At 39.9% G+C, this 19,583-nt stretch overlaps 1 protein-coding gene across 1 annotated transcript in view; it reads left to right on the top strand.

The window, feature by feature from the left end:
* Positions 1-19,583, top strand: part of LOC143099188 (NACHT, LRR and PYD domains-containing protein 3-like) — a 120,957-nt gene that overhangs the window by 35,000 nt on the left and 66,374 nt on the right. The window contains exons 2-3 of the mRNA XM_076262253.1: positions 18,016-18,073; positions 19,376-19,404. Of these exons, the coding sequence (XP_076118368.1) occupies positions 18,042-18,073; positions 19,376-19,404 (61 nt within the window). The 5' untranslated portion in view covers positions 18,016-18,041. The remainder of the gene's footprint in view (positions 1-18,015; positions 18,074-19,375; positions 19,405-19,583) is intronic.

Below are 19,583 nucleotides of genomic sequence, written 5' to 3'. Positions count from 1 at the left end.
CATTCGAGGCCTTCTGTTGAAGAATTTTATATAAAGCCTGCGCTAACAGTAATCCTCCTGCCCCTGATAGGCCTACCACAGCTGTGGATAGTGTGGAATGTTCAAGTAATAACACAATCCAATGTGTGTCTCAATTGTCCCCCGCTGACCACCTCACACATTTCTCTAGATTTTGCAACAAACTTACATGACACAATGCCATAAAATATGCCAGTTTTAGGACACAGAATAATGTTTGTAATGATACCAGGTAGGCCTACGTTTAACAGTAACAAGTGTAATGAGCTATTCATTGCCGAAGGTGCATGGTGAAGTGAAATTCTTACTTTGGAAAACAAACATTTGCCGATATCTCGCCGATCATCAGAATATTGCAACAGATTCTGTGTTCTGGACTGCAGGTAGCTTGTTAAGCCAGTGGTTCTCAAACTTTTATTTCATTCCCCACTTTGATCAAGGGGCATGACTGATGATAGTGGAGATAACGTGTTATCCCGAGGCTTTTGCAAGTCAGCATCTTCGACGGTATTAAAAATATACGTTTTCGATGTCCCAAACGGAGAGCCATACTTTATTGTTTTTAACGATCTCTATGCTACTCACAAAAATGTAGGCATGGGGACATGATGAAGTAGGCTATCCAACTGTCGTGTGTTAAACTATGGGTTTACATGACCCCTGGAGGCAAACATACGCAAAAAATTTGTCATCCTAGGCCCTACAGTTTCATAAAGATATTCACAGAAAACTGTGTCTGCCCTACCCTCCTTTTGGGGGGTCCAGTCCAGCGGGGGGGCTACAGATCAAAACAAAAAGCGATGGTTCCATGCTATCCATGTGGGGTTACATGCCCACCAAGTTTCGTGTACCCCGGTCTTTCAGTGTCCCGGGAATCCTTGTTGGTGTACGTCACTAAATGTACACATAAATAATTTTATTGTAAGGCCCCTCATGAACAAAAGTCCACGAAACTTGGCATGCATTCGGAGGGTGTCATAATGATCCTACACTTTCAATTTCGTGCAGTTTTGACCATGTCAGCCAGAGATATTGTGATGAAAACACCTAATGTTTTGCTTTTTAATTTTTAACTAGGTGGCGCTATACATGAAATAAGTGGTAATGGGATAGATTGACATGCCCCCTTAAGACCAACATACAAAAAAAGGTGGACCTCCTAGGCCCTACGGTTCTCGAGATATTCACAGAAAACTGTCTCCGGCCACCTACAGGCCAGTTGGTGTATAGTAACATAAATTAATTTATTGTGTGGCCCCCCATGAACAGAATTCCACGAAACTTGGCGTGCATACAGAGGGTGTCATAATGATCCTACACTTCCAATTTCGTGCAGTTTTGACTATGTTAGGTCACAGATACCTACGATTACAACACCTGCGCGGCGATCATAATTATTGTGATTACGAGCCAGTGGTTTTCAAACATGCGTGACTCGGACATCTAACTAAATGCAACAGGCATATCGTCCTCGCATTCGCAAAATGAGGACCAGTGTTTTGTCAAATTGCAAATAGCTATTCGTTTTAACGATTTTTTATGATAGTATGAAGTGCTTTTTGTATAGGCTACTATCTTAATCTTGGAATATGGGGAGGGAAGTGGCGCGTCTGCAGTCAGCCAAATATGAATGTAATTCTGCGGCATAAAGCAGATGTATTTGTTTATTGTACAGAAAAATAAAAATGACAAGCAGTCAATTCACTACATTGCAGTCAAGAAGTAGGGCAAATTAAGACACTGTTTTGATTTGCGTAGTTGCGTTACCCCCAACACTGACAATATTATAGACAGCAAATTAAGATATTTTTTCGTTTTGTGGAGCGGCACCGGTAGGCTATCAAAAAGCAGATTTCGATTTTCGCTACCACCGTGTAGTCAAGCCTTAAGCCATACCCAAGTAGTCTTAATCGAGGTAATGTTTAATTACGATTTATTTTGTTATTGAATTCGTAGGCTGGGATTCCTCTCGGTAACAATTACGTTTAAAGGTAGCCTAGCCTCCTGCTTTTTCAGAAGGGGAGACAGGCAGGCTACTGACAGAGCGATGTACAGTGGCAGAGCGACGCACAAACTACTACAGGGCTTGTGGTCCTAAGGGAAGCCCACAGCCCCTAACACTATGGAACAGATTTGAATGCCTCCGGGACGTGAGAGAGGAATTTCCCAGGGAACAGACCCAAAGCAGGCAGCAATCAAACCACAACAATAGAAAGATGGGCACAGACAAGAAGCAGCACTCGACACCTATTCATCCCACAACCCTCGTTCTAGGCGACTCTGCTGTGAGACATATAAATGGGGAAAGGATGATTGTATGTTGTTTCCCAAATGCTTCAGTGTCTGACACAAAAAACAAGCTTGCAGAACTGGTGTCAAAATATGCAACTATCAAGCGCATCATTGTGCATGTTGGAGCAAATGACATCTACAGAGAACAGCTGTATGTCAAAGAAGATTTCAAGGAACTTTTCTCAGCCCTATATGAGCTTGGAATACAAATTTTCATCAGTGGCCCACTCCCAGCAGAGGGAAGCTTTGTATTTTCCAGACTATTCAGTTTAAACACCTGGCTCGCAAAAACATGCTTTTCAGTTGGGATGAATTTTATTGACAATTTTAACCTTTTTTGGAATCGCAGGGAATACTTCAGACCAAATAGCACAGAGCTGAGTTGGACTGGGGCCAAGATCTTAACCGAATACTATCACCTCTCTCTCCTGCATCCAACATTTTTTCTGCCAACCTTGAGCCGAGCCTCTGATAAGCGCTCAGTGGCCATACAGACGGAACAAGCGGATGACATCAACAACTCAGCTAAACCAAAACACTCTGCACAGGCTGAAACAGAGATATGCCCAACCCTCCCTGCTGTGGGGCCCTCTGGTAACCACCCGCTAGCCTCCACTGAAATGCAGACCTTGGAGAAACATAAACAACCAGCTCAACAATGCCAAGCCATGTCCACTGGACAAGATAAGATGGGTGCTGCTAAAATGACTCAAAGTCAATCACTGGCGTCAAACTCCCTGGAATCTCAGCAAACAAATGGATGTGATGAGCATGAGGAGATAGCACCTATCAAAGCTGCTGAGAGGCTATCAGAAAGGAAGGGTCATGTTGTAACACCAGTACCAATACCCCTCCCCACCTCCGTCGTCTCCTTGTCACCACAAAGACACAACAACATGGAATACACGACTGGAATACATGCTGAAAGCGGAGCATCTGCAACAAACTTCCCAGAACCTCAGCAGGCAGATGGAGACTCTGGATCAATTTTCAACCCCAACCTCCTTGATTTCCCATCACCACCCACACCCAATCACGTCCCCACCCAATCAAACTCCCCAGGCCACACAAACCCCCCTAATCTCCCTTCACCATCCCCACCCCGTCATCCCACCACCCACTCAAACTCCACAGGATCCCCTGAATACCCATCACCATCCCCACCCAAGCACATGATGTTCCCTGCAAGAATGGAGAGACTGCTACCAGTAGCCATGCAGAGTTTTACTAGCCCAAGATCATTAGCACCAAAGAAGCGAAGGGCACCTCCACCCCCTCGCCCTCCCCCTCCCCGTTTAGAAGGATCTCTTAAGCAGCAGCAACCTCTTAGTTCATTTTCTCAGCCGGCATATAGCATGGAATGTGCAGTGGAAAATACAGATGGCAGCAGCAGGGGACAATTATATGATGACTGTACTGCATGATATTCTCAGGGTCCCTGCAATATAAATGGTACTGACAGTAGTTTTGAGAACATGCCGGGACCCAGTAAGCCCATGACATTCTCTATTCCTGTATTGACAAGAAATAGAACACAAATGCATCGAGCTTATAGGGTAAACCAGTCCAATCTCCTACCCGTACCACATCAACCTCAGATTTCCCCCATGGATCATATTTCCCCAACACTTACAGCAAAACTAGCACTCCTAAATATCAGATCTCTTTCAAACAAATCATTCTTAATTTATGATCTAATTTGCACACACAACCTTGATTTTTTACTTTTAACTGAGACATGGTTAGATCAAGCAAACAGTGCTGCTACTCTCATCGAATCAGCTCCCCCAAATTTCAGTTTTTTGAGTGCTACCAGAGCAAATAAAAGAGGTGGGGGGATAGCCACAATTTTCAAGACATCTTTTCAGTGCAATCAGTCGTCATTCGGTGACTTTACTTCATTTGAATATCTGTGTGCATGCATTAAGTCTTCTCCTCAGATTTTATTACTGACAATTTACAGGCCTCCAAAACATTCAGCTAAAGTTTTTCTTGAAGAGCTAGGTGAACTGCTATCAGTTGTTTGCATAGAGTTTGACTGTCTTATTATATCAGGGGATCTAAACTTGCATGTGGATAATCCTGAAAACAATTATGCTAAGGAATTCATTGCACTAATCGATACTTTCTCCCTAACACAGCATGTACAGGGGCCAACACACTCTCTCGGCCATACCCTCGACCTTGTTATCACAAAGGGTCTCGATGTCTCTACAGCTGTTAAAGACCTGGCCTTATCTGATCATTTCTGCGTGTTCTTTGATGTGTCTATGTCCCCACACACCCAAAACAAAGCTATGATGGTAAAAAGGAGAATCATAAATGATCAGACAAGTGCTCTCTTTGAGCAAGCACTTTCACTGTCAAGTCAACTCTGTGTCTGTGTCAGAGTCTGTCAGACTCTGAAGACTTATTTGATCACTTTAATGCAAAAATGGCAAACATTATGGATGACATTGCTCCATTACAATTCAAGAAAGTTAAGGACAAACAGAAAGCACCATGGAGGCAAAATCCAGCAGTTAAACTTCTAAAAAGAGAGTGTAGGAAGACTGAAAGAAAATGGCGTAAATACAAACTTCAGATCCACTATGAAATCCATAGAGATGCTCCGCACATATAACTCTGAAATATGCAAAGCAAGACAGTCTTTCTTTTCTAACATTATCAATAGAAGTTCAAATAACACTCGTATTCTATTTTCAACTGTTGATAAGTTAACAAATCCCCCCTCACAATTAGCGCCTGAACTTCTCTCAACTAATAAATGCAATGAGTTTTCATCTTTTTTTAAAGGTAAAATTGACAAAATCAGACTCAACATATCTGCTCAATTACAAATTCAACAACCTGAACTTCCAGCAACAAACAGAGGGAAACTAAACTTGATGTCAGAGTTCAGCTTGATAGACTACGAAACACTTGAAAAAACGGTACAGAATCTCAGCTCTTCCACATGTGTCTTAGACACTCTGCCTACCAATTTCTTCAAAACTGTTTTTCACCTCATAGCGGCGGATGTCCTTCAAATTGTAAATGTATCACTGCTGTCTGGCACTTTTCCTAAGTCACTGAAAACAGCTGTTGTAAAGCCACTTCTCAAGAAGAATAACCTGGATGCCTCCATGCTAAACAATTACAGGCCCATATCCAATCTACCTTTTATTGGCAAAATTATTGAAAAAGTAGTCTTTAATCAATTAACCACCTTCCTAACATCAAATGGGTATTTTGATTACTTTCAGTCTGGTTTTCGGGCAAATCACAGCACTGAAACAGCTCTCATTAAAGTTTCCAATGACATACGCCTAAACACAGATTCAGGTAAAACATCAGTCCTAGTGCTACTGGACCTTAGTGCAGCTTTTGACACTGTTGATCACAATATTTTACTACACAGACTAGAACACTGGGTTGGATTTACAGGCATAGTTATCAGCTGGCTAAAATCATATCTACAAGAAAGGAGCTTCTTTGTTGCCATCGGAAACTGTACCTCAACACCAACGTCCTTGACCTGTGGTGTTCCCCAGGGGTCAATCTTGGGGCCACTATTATTCAACCTCTATATGCTCCCACTTGGACAAATCATTCAAAATAATTTGATTTCATATCATAGCTATGCAGATGACACACAAATTTACTTAGCTCTATCACCAAACGACTATGGTCCTCTTGAATCTATGTGTCAGTGTATAGAACAAATCAACACCTGGATGTCTCAAAATTTTCTTCAGCTGAACAAAGAAAAAACTGAAGTAATTATATTTGGTAAAAATGAGGAAAGACTTAGGGTTGCCACTCTCCTTGGCACAAAAGGGTTGAAGGCAAAGGATACTGTTAAAAATCTTGGTGTATTAATTGACAGTGATCTAAATTTCAACAGCCACATGAAAGCGATAACTAAATCAGCTTTTTACCACCTCAAAAATATTGCCAAACTCAGAGGGCTGATGTCAAAATATGACTTAGAAAAACTCATTCATGCATTTATCTCCAGCAGGGTTGATTACTGCAATGGACTGTTCACAGGCCTTCCTAAAAAGACTATTAAACAGCTTCAGGTGATACAAAATGCAGCAGCTAGGATTCTAACAAAAACTAAAAGAACTGACCACATTACTCCAATTCTTAAGTCCTTGCACTGGCTTCCAGTAAGTCACAGAATTGACTGGAACGGCTGAAATTCCTCGTTTTTTGGTCTAAACGGCATACCCAAATTAAAAGTGGAACAGCTCCCATATACTTTGACACTCAGGGATGTGATTGATATCATTGGAAAGGTAACACTCTAAAGTGTTTTTTACAAGTGTCAGGGTCATTCTAGGCCTTACTGACACTGAGTTACAGAGGCTAGAAGGGAGTTTTTTTCCCCGTCCAAGTCAAATATCTGTAAACTGACTAAAACACACTGCTGTAAACACATACAGCAGAGATACAGCAGAGATACAGACAATACAAGACCAGAGCCACATGTCTCAGCTTACTACAGAAAAAAATTTGAAGTCAAAAGACTCAAAAATGGATTTTATATGATTTTTTTTCTACAGGTATGTCTGTGCGGTAATCCTCCTCATCTTCAGAATACATGACGTTCGAGCAATCGCTTTCGGAAGACGACTCGTCAGGGTCAGGCATTTCAGACAATAAATGAACTACCTCCTCCGCTGTAAACCTGTTCTTCCCCCCGAACATGTTTACAAAAGTTTGCAAAGTTGAACAAGTTCAAAATTAGCCGCTAACTAAGTCACAAAACTCGCTATTCAAAGTTCGCGCTCTACTAGCGCCTGCGCAATGCAACTCACAAAAAACTTTTCAGCAAGCGGCCACGTGCTACGCGATATTTATACCAGGGCACAACCTAACCTGATGGCACATGTCATATGTCGTCTAAATCGTCTCCTTATTGGCTAAAAGTAGTGGGGGTATCCTAATATGGAATTGCAATTGGCCCAAGCAAACTGTCGATCAAAGCGTAGGTGGTCAAAATCGCACGCAGAGAACAACGGAGAACAACATAGACACGTGCTTTCAGAGTCGGAAATCTCGTGTAGGTACGTGAGACGTGAGAAAACACCCGGAAGTGAAATATTGTTTGCTGTTTCTGTTGGAATTCGGTCTAGAAACTTCAAAATTGTGACGCAAAAAGCTAGTTTTGGATAAAATGACGTGGATATTCCATTTCCTTGGACTTTTGGTGAGTTATGAAAAAAAAATGGTTAGACAATGTGACCGATGCGGATAAAGAGAAAACGTCTGAGGTAAGTAGGCACACTCGATTCTTGCAATAGACGGCGCCGTTCTTTTCAGTGTAATAGCAACTTTATTGCAGTTGTATAACTGCTTTAAATCATCTTATGCTTTGAGTGTGGGCTTAATCGAATCACAAGAGGCCAAGGTTTCCACTGTTGTGTCGCATGACCATATATTTTGAAGATTTCATGCTTAAAAATCTTAATGAAGTTTATGAGTGGAGGTTGTAGCGCCCCTATCGGGAGCAACTGTACCGTGGACGGCACGCCGTTCCTGATCAGGTTTTAAAGCACTATTGCTTGTTTATAAATCAGTAAATGGAGCAGGACCTAAATACTTGTCAGACATGCTTCAGCAGTACACACCTTCTCGTCCTCTCAGGTCCCAGGTGAAAAACCTGCTAGTAAAACCTATAGTTAGAACTAAACATGGTGAAGCAGCTTTTAGCTGCTATGCGGCTCAGCTGTGGAACCAACTTTCGGATGACATCAAAAAGGCCCCAACTGTAGCCAGTTTTAAATCTAGACTTAAGACCAAACTGTTCTCAGATGCTTTCTGCTAACTGTGCCGAGTTACAAATTCTGAATCTGCCTTGATAATTATTCTACTTTGTCTTTTATTACTTTTTTTTTTACTACTTTTACCTTTGTTTTGCTTACTAATTATTCTTTATTTTTAAATGATTTTACCTTGTTTTATGTTTTCTTTTTATTATGATCTTTACCTTTTAACTATTCTTTGACTATATTGCCCTTCTATGCTTTTATTTGTTATTATTGTTTGGTTTTGTTTATGTAAAGCACATTGAATGACCTCTGTGTATGAAATGCGCTATATAAATAAACTTGACTTGACTTGACTTGACTTGACACAGTGGCTGAAAGTGGTACTAAAGCTTCACGCAGCTTCACGCCTCGTAATGCGCGACTGAAGTGGCCATTTGAAAGCGATGCCCACTGTATCTTCACCGGGTCGGTCTTCATCGTGCCCAGGTGTACGGCTGCTGCCTTCACTTGCTGTACTCGCTTCACCAGCCCCATCTCCACTGCTGTGTCTCTGCCCAGTAAGTTATTGACTGTAGGCTACTAGCTACATATATATTGAAAATGTGCTTTCTCTGTTTGTGCAATGTGCTAGCTGTAAATTGTCCCATAATGTCCAATGTTCCGCCTGGACTCTCTAATGGGCCATGGTGTGGCTCCAGCTTTCTTTCTGGTTTCAGTGCCTTGAATGTTTCCATTCATTACAGTGACGTCAGCCCCTGTATCTATTATAAATCTCACTGGCGTGTACCCTATGTGGATCTGCTCTGTCCATTGCTCTGCACTGCTTTGTTTTTGTTTACTCACTGCCAGGGTAGGAATTTCACGGCCGTCGTAGCCCCTTGCGTTGGCCGTGAAGCCCCTTTGAAAATCATAGGTTTACAGGCCACGGTGCCCCCTTCTTTCAATGTTCTGCTTTGTGTCCTACTAATAGCGATTTTTATTTAGCCTGTGGCCTGTCAAAATAATCTTAGCATTCACAGCGCAAATTAATTTAGTCTTTTACGCAGTGGAGAAAGTGACAGCGCGAGAAAGTGCGTCCAAATTCACCCATTCTTCTCAGTTGAACTACTCGCGAAGTAGCCTATTCATCACACAGACATCACAAGTATCACATGAAAGAGCTTTTTCTCAGCTTTTAAACAATGTTAGCCGATAATTGCTGTGTTGAACGGTTCGCGAGAAAAGTAGGCCTAAATAATATAGGGCCTTCAATTTAATCATACATTCTACTGAAGGTTTTGCGTCCATGATCTCCCTACCCATTCATCTCGGTTGAATACTTCACGAACCCTTTTTTTAACACATGACAAACCACTTATCAGAATAAACAGCAGACCTTACCAAACACAAAGGTGTCCCCTGTACAGTTAGCCGTTCCAGAGTAATCCAGTTTTGAATTTCCAGTAAATTTCGACATGCATGGATGTCTCCAAATTTGGGCTTTAAGTTTTACAATGTGTTTAAATTGTTCCACATGATTTCATAACGGGCCAAAAACAAAATAAATGTTACAAATATCGCCTAGATATTGGTAAATCAGAGGACAGCTGACTAAGAGTTTGTGAAAGTAGCCTTAATGATCACAAAATGCTAAGCATGCATCTAGGCTATTTGAGTTTCTTAAAGCTGAGCTACATTTAAATTGTTCAATACATGATTTCATAGCAGGCCAAATATAAAATACATTTTATAGGCTAGATATCTTTTTATTAGATGATCAGATGATTTACAGTTCTATGTAATATGTCATGTTTCATGTTTTTGTAATGTTTCATACAGTGATGCAGGTCTACTGCAGTGAATAGGCTAAATACAACTTTGATCATTTTTATAGCCTACTACTGTATAGTTAACTTTGGCCTTGGTGCCCTGACATGTGGCCTTTGTGCCCCCCACCAAATATGCCCAACTGAAGGCCAAGTGGCCTTGCCCCCAGAATGGTGAAATTCCAAGCCTGTCACTGCACCGAGGTAGAAGCTTTCATCCTCTTCATTTCCTTGGTTAACTTCCCTCACAGTCTTTGTGAAGCATTTTCTTTCCCAATGGTGGTCATTTAACCATCCAAATGATTTCTAAACAGGTTTATTATGTTGAAATAGTTGCCAAGTTCACCTTTAATATTAGCTGTGCTAGATAGACTTGCATGCATGTTACAAGGACACTGGGCCATGTCATGTAAGGCAGTGCTTTTCAAAGTGGGGGCCGCGAGGGGGTGCCAGGGGGGCTTCAGCAAGTTGGAAAGAAAAATGGTTGTTAAACAATGCCATTATAATAATTTGTTACATCTGAACATTATATTTCCCATGATAATAACTGGGAATAATAGTAGAGTGATAACTCTCATATAGCAGAAAGCCCCAAATGCTTGTGGCTAAAATAATAATTAGGATTTGCTTAATGTATTTTTACATTTGCCATAGTATTGTCAATGGGTTTAATAACACATCAAGGGGGTCCTTGGCCAGAACCTAGTGGTATTTGGGGGGCCTTGTCATGGAAAAGTTTGGGAACCCCTGATGTAAGGAACATGGTACTGCAAAAAACGGAAATATATTGCAGAACCACTTCAACTTTATTCATTTATGGTGAATGTTACATTATTGTGCCCAGCACCATGCTTTTCTGACTTGACGATACCGTAGGGACAATACTAGCACGTTAGCAGCGGTTAGCTAACTATGTTTCCAAGTGACAATCATATTATACACAATGCTGGCAATGCTGAGAACAATTAGCCTAGCCTAACATCCTTGTTTATCTTACCTACACTGAGTTGACTGTGTGGATTAATCCACAGATGTGGTGGAGCACTGTTTCGTGGTTTGCTAAGGAGTAACCCTTTTATTCTGTAAATAGTGGAGAGTTGGGATATGAAAAATTTCATTTTTTATTGCTACATTGTGTCAAAGCATTGTATCGCATTGTATCACGGAGTGATTTATTATTAGCTGTGCAGAGTCTCAGTTGAAATGTCCAGGGATATTCCAACTCATGGAACATCTCTCGGCCAATCAGAAACAAATAAATACTTCCATAGAACCCAACTGTTGTATAATCATGTTCAATATATTGCAATCATAGACTGTATATATAGAACTGGACAGTGTGCCGTCTGTTAAGAGTGATGCGAGCGCTAGTCCAGAGCCCCCTGGTGGCTGGTTGCAGTACAATGTGTAACTCCGCCCATCCCCATGTATTTCAATGGCCAAGTAGCCAACTTTCCGTGTCACTTTTCTCACCTAAAACTATTTTTGTATCTACAACTTTTTATTCGAAAAAATAGTTTTCAAGATGCTTCAATACACACAATTTTTCTTTTCTCGCTGAAATTATTTTTTTTAATGTTATATTAACAAATCTAAAAAGGGCGTGTTTACACCTATGATTGACAGCTGGCTGGCTGCAGACACGACGCTTTGTCCATTATGTTTTAACGTCTAGGCTGCAGACACTACCACGTCATCGCTCACTTATTTTAACGACACCTGATTTCGACACATAATCTAACCTAAATAAGTGTTGCTGTTATTATCATTAGGCTATATCTTATCACAGTCTGACTAAATACAAAATTGATAGTCATACATTGTGTAATTGTTTGTAAGAGACATCGTTGTTAGTTGTGACAGATTCTTTGTGAAAAAAGATATGTGCTGTTCTTTCGTAGATGCTAAGTATATTAGCTCATACATCATGCTAGCATTAGCCAGTTGATAGGTAAAGTAAAAGGGCTCTGCTATATTGAAGTGACGTTAGCCATAGTCACCATCATTTACAGTCCTACTTGTTTCAAATGGTTTAACGTAACCAGTGATTGCCGCCATCAACGTTGCAACTTCATTTGAATACACTTGTCACTGGATAAGGCGATGTTAAGTTTCATTAACGTTAACTCTTGCTTAGTTTTGCGAATGGCAATAAACGCCACTTAGCCTGCTAGGTCGACAACCTCGGTATGCCCATTTATGAATCAGCCTGACAAATAACGTTACTTGTGTTTTAGTGAACACATTATTGGACCATAGCTTAACGTGAGGAGGGATTCAAAGTTACAAATGCTTAGTATGCTCAGAACAGCGGTATCTGAAAATGCGTTAAGGTATCGTTGTTACCTGCGATTGCACTGCTGGAGAAGCATTTTGCATTGGTATGATTTGATCAGGTCTTGCCAGTGATGTGTAATCCTCCCGTAGACGTACATCATTTCAAAATAATACGTCTAAATTGAAAACTGTGACAACTCATTGATAGGCTCTCTCAATATGTCTGTAATCGTATGCCTCTACCACAGGCTTGCTAGTCAGAGAGGGTGCTCCATTATAAATCAAAAATGTAATATTGCAGCCTTCATATCAGCTGTAAAAATATGAGAACATGGACCTACTACATCAGGATACTCTGTAAACATTTTACACATAATCAGGAAGCTACTTTGCTGTTCAGTGTGTGATGTGTTTAAAGTGGTACTACGTTTAAAGAAACATTTTTATTCTTTGTTTCAAGTGCATAAGAAAAAAACCACATTATGATGATGGTTATGGTTACCCTTAACAAATACAAAACAATATAATACTTAAAACAGGGATCAATCAATAGCCTAATGAAATAAACAATGAAAATGAGGGGGGAAAGCAATAATAAATAATAATGCCCATTCAATCAATAATATAATAACAATAACATGGTAAGACTACATTAAGGAGAATATCAATAATAAACAATGTCAAATTAATCAACAGCCTATAATGAAAATAAAACAGTACTACTGCATACAAACCATAATGTATAAGAAGTGCTTAAAAGACCAAAAACTATCACAAGAACGAAGAGCACTGGGCAACTCATTCCACCAACATGGAACCACTGAGGAAAATAGTCTTGAATTTGACCTAGCGTTTAAGACTGGTCGACACAACAGACGCTCATCAGAAGACCGCAGTGGGCGGTTGGGGATGTATATCTTGATCATTGAATTAAAATAACAAGGAGCAGATCCAGTCAGTGTCCTATAGGCCAAAGTGAGAGATTTCAATTTAATTCTGGCTACTGTAGGGAGCCAATGGAGAGTAACTAGGAGAGGAGTTACGATGTGTCCTCTTTGGCTGATTGAAGACCAGTCATGTTGCAACATTGTGAATGATATATCACACAAAAGAAATAAAAAAAAAACATTCAATATTGATTTAGTATCAACCAATAATTATTCTGATATTAATATTCTTGTAATGTCTACATCTTTGTGTAGGCTACAGTTAAATACTAAGCAATGGCCTCTGACTTAAATACCAAGGCAGTTAAATGACCGTGGTATGGTATAGTCTACGTGATACACAGGACTACACAGTAAACCCATTTAAAAAGCATCATCATCTCAGTATACCCATTTAAAATAGGCAAGGATACGTATTCAATAACATTTGGGGTTGCTCACAGTATACCCACCACTGCAACTAACTAACTAGACTACACCACTGGTTAAATGGCACATTGCAATTTACAATTTGTGTGAGTTCAGGGGCATACGGAAAGTTGAAGTTTGGGTGACATCAATAAAGAAAATAGAAACAAAGGGATGTGAACAGCCTCAAGTATGAATGATGTCACATTAACAGAAGGTTCAGAGCAGCGGCAGACCTTTCTTGGTGCCACGCAAGTTATTGAAAGTCATGTGTTTTCAGAACGTAGTGGTGCTTTGCCATGTCCCATGTATAAGGGGCTTCAGGTTGATCCAGTGACGGTGGGTGATGTCAGGGAGATGGATGTCAGGGGACTTGGAGAAAGGAGGAGGACATGCCACCTCAGCCAAACCACTTCACGTAGGCATTCCCTTGCTTGCAGACTAATGTAGACCATGGAGACCACCTTGCCGCCACCTCCAGTACATTCAGCCATCTTACCTGCAAAAAGGAAAGTTACAATAAAGTTAGTCAGACAATTTTACAACATTACAAAGCATCTAATCAGGCACTCAACACCACTAGTAATACCAATTAATTAAATATATGTGTGCAATAAACTTCACAGCCTACCTAATGTTAACTACACATTTAAATATGCGGTGGGAATGTTATTAACTTGCGTCAGCTTGAAAAATAACGTTATCAGTATGACTGATCATGGACGTTAGATGACAAGCTAAGGTCTTTCTCAAATGTTCACCGATATCCCTGGGAAGTGACTGGTTCTTGGCGTAGTGTTTAATGCAGGCGTTTCATGCATCAATCATTCCCTTATGCGGTCTACAACTACCGACCTACCGATCTATTTTTTACAGTCTATGCTACCGACCTACCATCACAGAAGTAGCTCTAACAGAGGTGTCTGTCGTTAACGTTAGAAAAAATGCAACGCTGGCAAACTGGCTAGTAGTTACATTAACATGACGGGTTGATGAGGTCCATGCTTCACATTACGTTAACGTTAACTTGCGTTGCTTTATCTCACATCATACCGTTGCTTTATCACATCATATACTGTACTGACTGTCTAGTGTTATTAATCCCCATGTACAGTCAATGGTTACTCCATGTTGAGATGGCATACATTAAGATTGAGATATTTGAAAACAGCAACAACTAATAAAACCAAGTATATCATGCATCGACTGTTACGGGAGCTGTGTGCTAATCTTCACTTCAACGACTAACTTAGCCTTGTAGCTGCTAACGTTAGCATGTAATTCGCTGTCCGTATTTCTGTTGTTAGCTCATTATTCACCATACTAAATTGTCACAGTCTATAATCAACATAATAAGCTCTCTTAGACGTATTTAAGAACAACAATAGACAAAAAAAAAACTTTTCAGTTAATACGCAACACTTACCAGATAAGAACAAACCGATTGTTGTTTGTACTGTTTAGCTAACTCACTGCTGCAAAATTCATCCAGCCAGCTAGCCTTCGGCGCCGAGTCGACCTGCGTTGTGGAAAGGAGAAGGGGGCGGGTTTCACTTTACAAGGGGCGTGTTTAACTCGCTGAGTGGCAACTGAGTGGGCGTGCCTGACCGCGACTCCTCTTCACTGCGCATGCTTCAACTTCTGCTGCGCAGCCGCACTTCAAATTGGTTGCAAATTTTCCAAGATGGCGTCGCTTCGGCGGCTTCAATTCCACAGAACACTGCAGAATGCACCACACTGTCCAGTTCTATATATACAGTCTATGATTGCAATATATCGAAGTGAGCAGTTTTTTGTATATTTTCCAATACATTACAATATATTATAAAACTGAACTTCCGGTCCTTGATTGTGATTGGCTGAATCGTGTTCGATGCCGTTGTAAAATGCAGCATAAACATACACCTTGACCGTATTTCGTTCTATATTACTGCGCTACTATAACTTGATACAAAAGGAGCTGCGTCTCGACGTTGCTTGCCAACAATTCAGTTAGAGGAAATATATTTCTTGGTGGAAGAATGATTATCTATGAATAAATCATTACATTTCTAGTTGCTGTGCCTTTACTTTATGAAACTTTGTCAGGTATTTATAGTAACAGTTTTAGAGAAGCAATAAGCCACACAAGTCCGTAGTTTACACTGATTCTACAACAGCTAAGCAGGTTTCCACTAGCACGCTGGCCTAAAAACGCCCCTTACAGTAGCTGTTGTAGACTAGAGCAGTGTAACTTACGGCCTCTCAGGGCTTATTGCTTAATTGCATGACTACATAATATATTGTATAATATATGTATCATAAATATATTACTCCATGTATTGCCAATATATAATACATTGGGAAATGTATAGATGACAATATATTACAATATATTTCAAGTAATATTTTGGTAAATATATTTGGCAACCATTATTTGCACCCAGGTGTAAATAGAGATGATGATATTTACACCTGGGTGTCTACTGTATAATCAACATTACTATTTACACCCGGGTGTCTATAATCAAGATTACTATTTACACCTGGGTGTCTATAATCAACAATACTATTTACACCCGTGTACCCTGTCAATGTGTGTATTTACCAGCTGTACAGTAATTTCGTTTTTAACAGTTTAACCCTATGAACCCTAGAGTATTTTAAGGGCATTCTCACTCACACTTTATTTAGAAATATTTATTGAATTGGATACCATCCAAGAATTTGCTAGGATCTCAAAACCGGATTATGAACATGCTTTCCCATAGAGAAACACGATAGTGTTGGATTATGAACATGCTTTGCCACAAAAACACACAAAAACGTGGGGTAAGTCGAGCAATATGAAGTTATTATTTCGCTGTCACTCCGTCTGTTTTATAAACCAAAAGGATGTACTTGGTATCAAATGATAAATCTGTGTCTCCTCTTTCATCTGACATGCGTGGCATAGCCTAGCCTGGCTCCGCCCTCCTACGTACTTCCGCTCAATTATCATTTCCCTTCAGTACTTCCCTTTTAGGCAAGTCCCTCCACTCGGCGGCCATATTGCAACGCTTTTTGGACACTCATCGGGCATCCTCCTCGGCAGAAATGCACGTGAGCAAGGCTTCACGACACCAATCTTGCTCCAGCTGCGAGTTCACAACACATGATTGGCACAATGTCTTCACAACACACCACATGATTGGCTCAATGTATTCACATGTCGACGTTTTGCCGAGGAAGGGGTGTGATATGTGTATACAACGGCCATATTGGTGTTACAAACTAGCCCCATGCATTTCTATGGAGGATTTTTTGAGTGCTTTGTCTCCTCATTAGAGTCTCTGCTTTGGTAGAGGTTGTGTGTCATGCATCACGACCAAACGTTAGCAATTGGTTATGGCAGATCCGTGGCTCTGGACAGATCCAATAGTTTTAAACTTTAACAGAGTACTCGCCTTCAAGGAAGTTAACGCTTGGCAATGGAAAGTGGCCAGACTCTCTGTACATAATGAATGTACGAGAGTCTGGTTAGGACCAAGCTAGGCATAGCCTATGTTTCGCGAGTAATTAAAACAAGAGTATTGGGTGCACAGGTAAACACAGATCAGTAGGCCCATAGACTGTTAATATGATGCAATTTGATTTAATTTAATGATTTTTTTTTATTTGTATGAATGTGCAGTCCTGTTGGAAAGCCCCACTTCAGCTGTCACGCAATAAAGGTTTCATCTTGGATTTTTCCACTGATCTAAAGATTTTTCACGCAGACGCGACCAGATATGGTTGATTAAGCACAAACTCTTATATGCTACGAGGTAACGTCACCAAAGCAAAGAGAGAGTTGTTCATACATACTTTCACATTTGGCATGCAAATATCCAGTCCAAAATATCCAGTCCAAAATGAAAAAAAAATATATCACTCACACCGAGATTCGATCCATAGATCCCAGAGTCATATCCTGATCATCTCTCCACTACACTACTACGCCTCTTACTAAATACATTTAAACTGCTGAAAAGTTGAATGACTATAGGCATTGGTTGCTAGGTAATGATAAACAAATCAAACAATCATAATTCTTAATTTCGCTTACAAACTGACGGTTTTATGCGTTCACTGAACAAAGTTTATGGAAATTAAACACCACTCTTCCATCAGAAAGCTTGTAACAATTATAACTTGTTAGATTTAGGACCTAGGTAGACTATCCCCTACCGTTTCTCAAGATGGTCCGCCATGTTGGATACGTTAGCATGCATTTCCTGTTTTTAGGTTTGGGTGTAAATTAAAAAAAGACTCCATTCCACTAAAAACACCCGGGTGTAATTAATCACTCAGAATATATTTTCCTTTCGTAAGTGTAGCCCTGGTGTTAATTGCTTATTTCACTCCTAATATATCTATTTACATATCAGAAACATCTACAGAACATGGTAAACATTTAAATAAGTGATATTTAGTTAGATATTATTATTATTAAGTTAAATAATTGATTCTTTAATAATTGTCCCTAAGCTTTTTTTTTACATCTGACAGAGAACTGATACAAGACTGAAAAGAAGATGGAAGAAGACGGTGATTGTCAATCAGCAAGGTATGGGGGATAACAAATACATACATGGGCACTTACTTGCTTGGTGATGTGTGAAGCAAACTGGTTTATATATTTACAATCAGGACTGCATACCTGTCATAATTGAAAGAAAATGCACTGCAAAAATTCTTTAGTCAAGCCATTTTAAAAATGTAAAGAAACTGGTTGCGAAAGCATTTTAAGTAAACTCAACTTAGGTCCAAATATATGTGCTGACTATTTCAAACTGTGGGAAAAGGTAACGATAAAGCACATGGATTTGTTTACAAGCTAGCGAAAGGTTAGCATAAGTTTGGCAGAACTATGTCAATGTTACAAGGTAAGAAACACGATTTAAAACGAGTTTCTTGTTTCTCACTTGTCTTTCCTGGACGGTAGTCTCAATGTTGCAAGGTTGGTTTTCCGCCTGGGGACGCTAGGCGCAGCGGGGAAAGTCACCATTTTCACCAGAACAGGTCATTTAACCATCCAAATGATTTCTAAACGGGTTTATTACGTTGAAATAGTTGCCAAGTTCTCCTTTAAGTTAACGCAGATGTGTATTTTATGTTGATTTTACTTTATTTAAAGGAACCATATGTATGATTGTGGCCAAAACTGGTACTACAATCACTTTCAAATTACTGTAGAGCGGTGTATCCCCTTCCCCTCCCCTCTGACTGGCTTTGTGATTAGTAGATAGGTGGAAGGTGGCGCATCAGTGGGGTATACTACGAATCTCGATTAGTGGGTTAGCGAGGTATGTGGCGCTCAAAGCCAGGGTATGCTGTGACACGAAACTGGATCTGTTTTAGTGTCGCTATATCACCATGGTATCTTATGCTGTCAACCAAACCTGGTCGGGAGGAAGTTATGTGCTTAGTTATAGCTCAAATCGTGTAATCTACCGCCCACTGACCAATCAATTGTCTTAAAAATGAAGTTCTCACGTGTAGGATTCTGTCATATATCTTTCTTACATTCGGTTCCTTTAACAAGTTAGAGCAAGTTAGCACATATGTTTGGCCCTAAGTTGAGTTTACTCAAAATCCTTTCGCAGCTGGTTGCCCACCTTTTTTAAGTTGGCTTGACTAAAGATTTTTTACAGTGTGACAGGTCAATGAAAAAAACACATTATTGGGGGAAAAAACACATTTTAGTAATTTTAAAGGGATTTTTTGCATAATTTTCCACAGAAATACACATCATCAAAATATCATTAAGCAAGACTATTGAAATATTATTTGAATCATATGAGAAGAATTGCATCTTCAATGTGGCCCCAGTGTTCACTTAAAATGCTTTGTCATTTTTTTTTATTAGACATTCTGTTAAATTCATCAAAAACCCTGGTAAGATTCACTCTGAAATACATGCTATATGCACACTAAAGAAAAAAATGTTTTGTTCACCATAGTAAATGAAATGCAAATCATAAGTTATGTCCATATCTATGGATCTATGAAACCGAATGATGACTATAAATTACAGCCTATCTCAAGAACATTATATCAACAAAGTCATGTGACTT

This window comes from Alosa pseudoharengus, unplaced genomic scaffold (assembly GCF_046254945.1).
Source record: "Alosa pseudoharengus isolate Yale_2024_CS ecotype anadromous, Long Island Sound unplaced genomic scaffold, YU_APseudo_1.1 YU_APseudo_1.1_scf_25, whole genome shotgun sequence".
In the NCBI taxonomy this organism is placed as follows: Eukaryota; Metazoa; Chordata; class Actinopteri; order Clupeiformes; family Clupeidae; genus Alosa; species Alosa pseudoharengus.
Note: the sequence above shows the minus strand (reverse complement) of the source record. Positions and strands in the feature narration are given on the sequence as shown.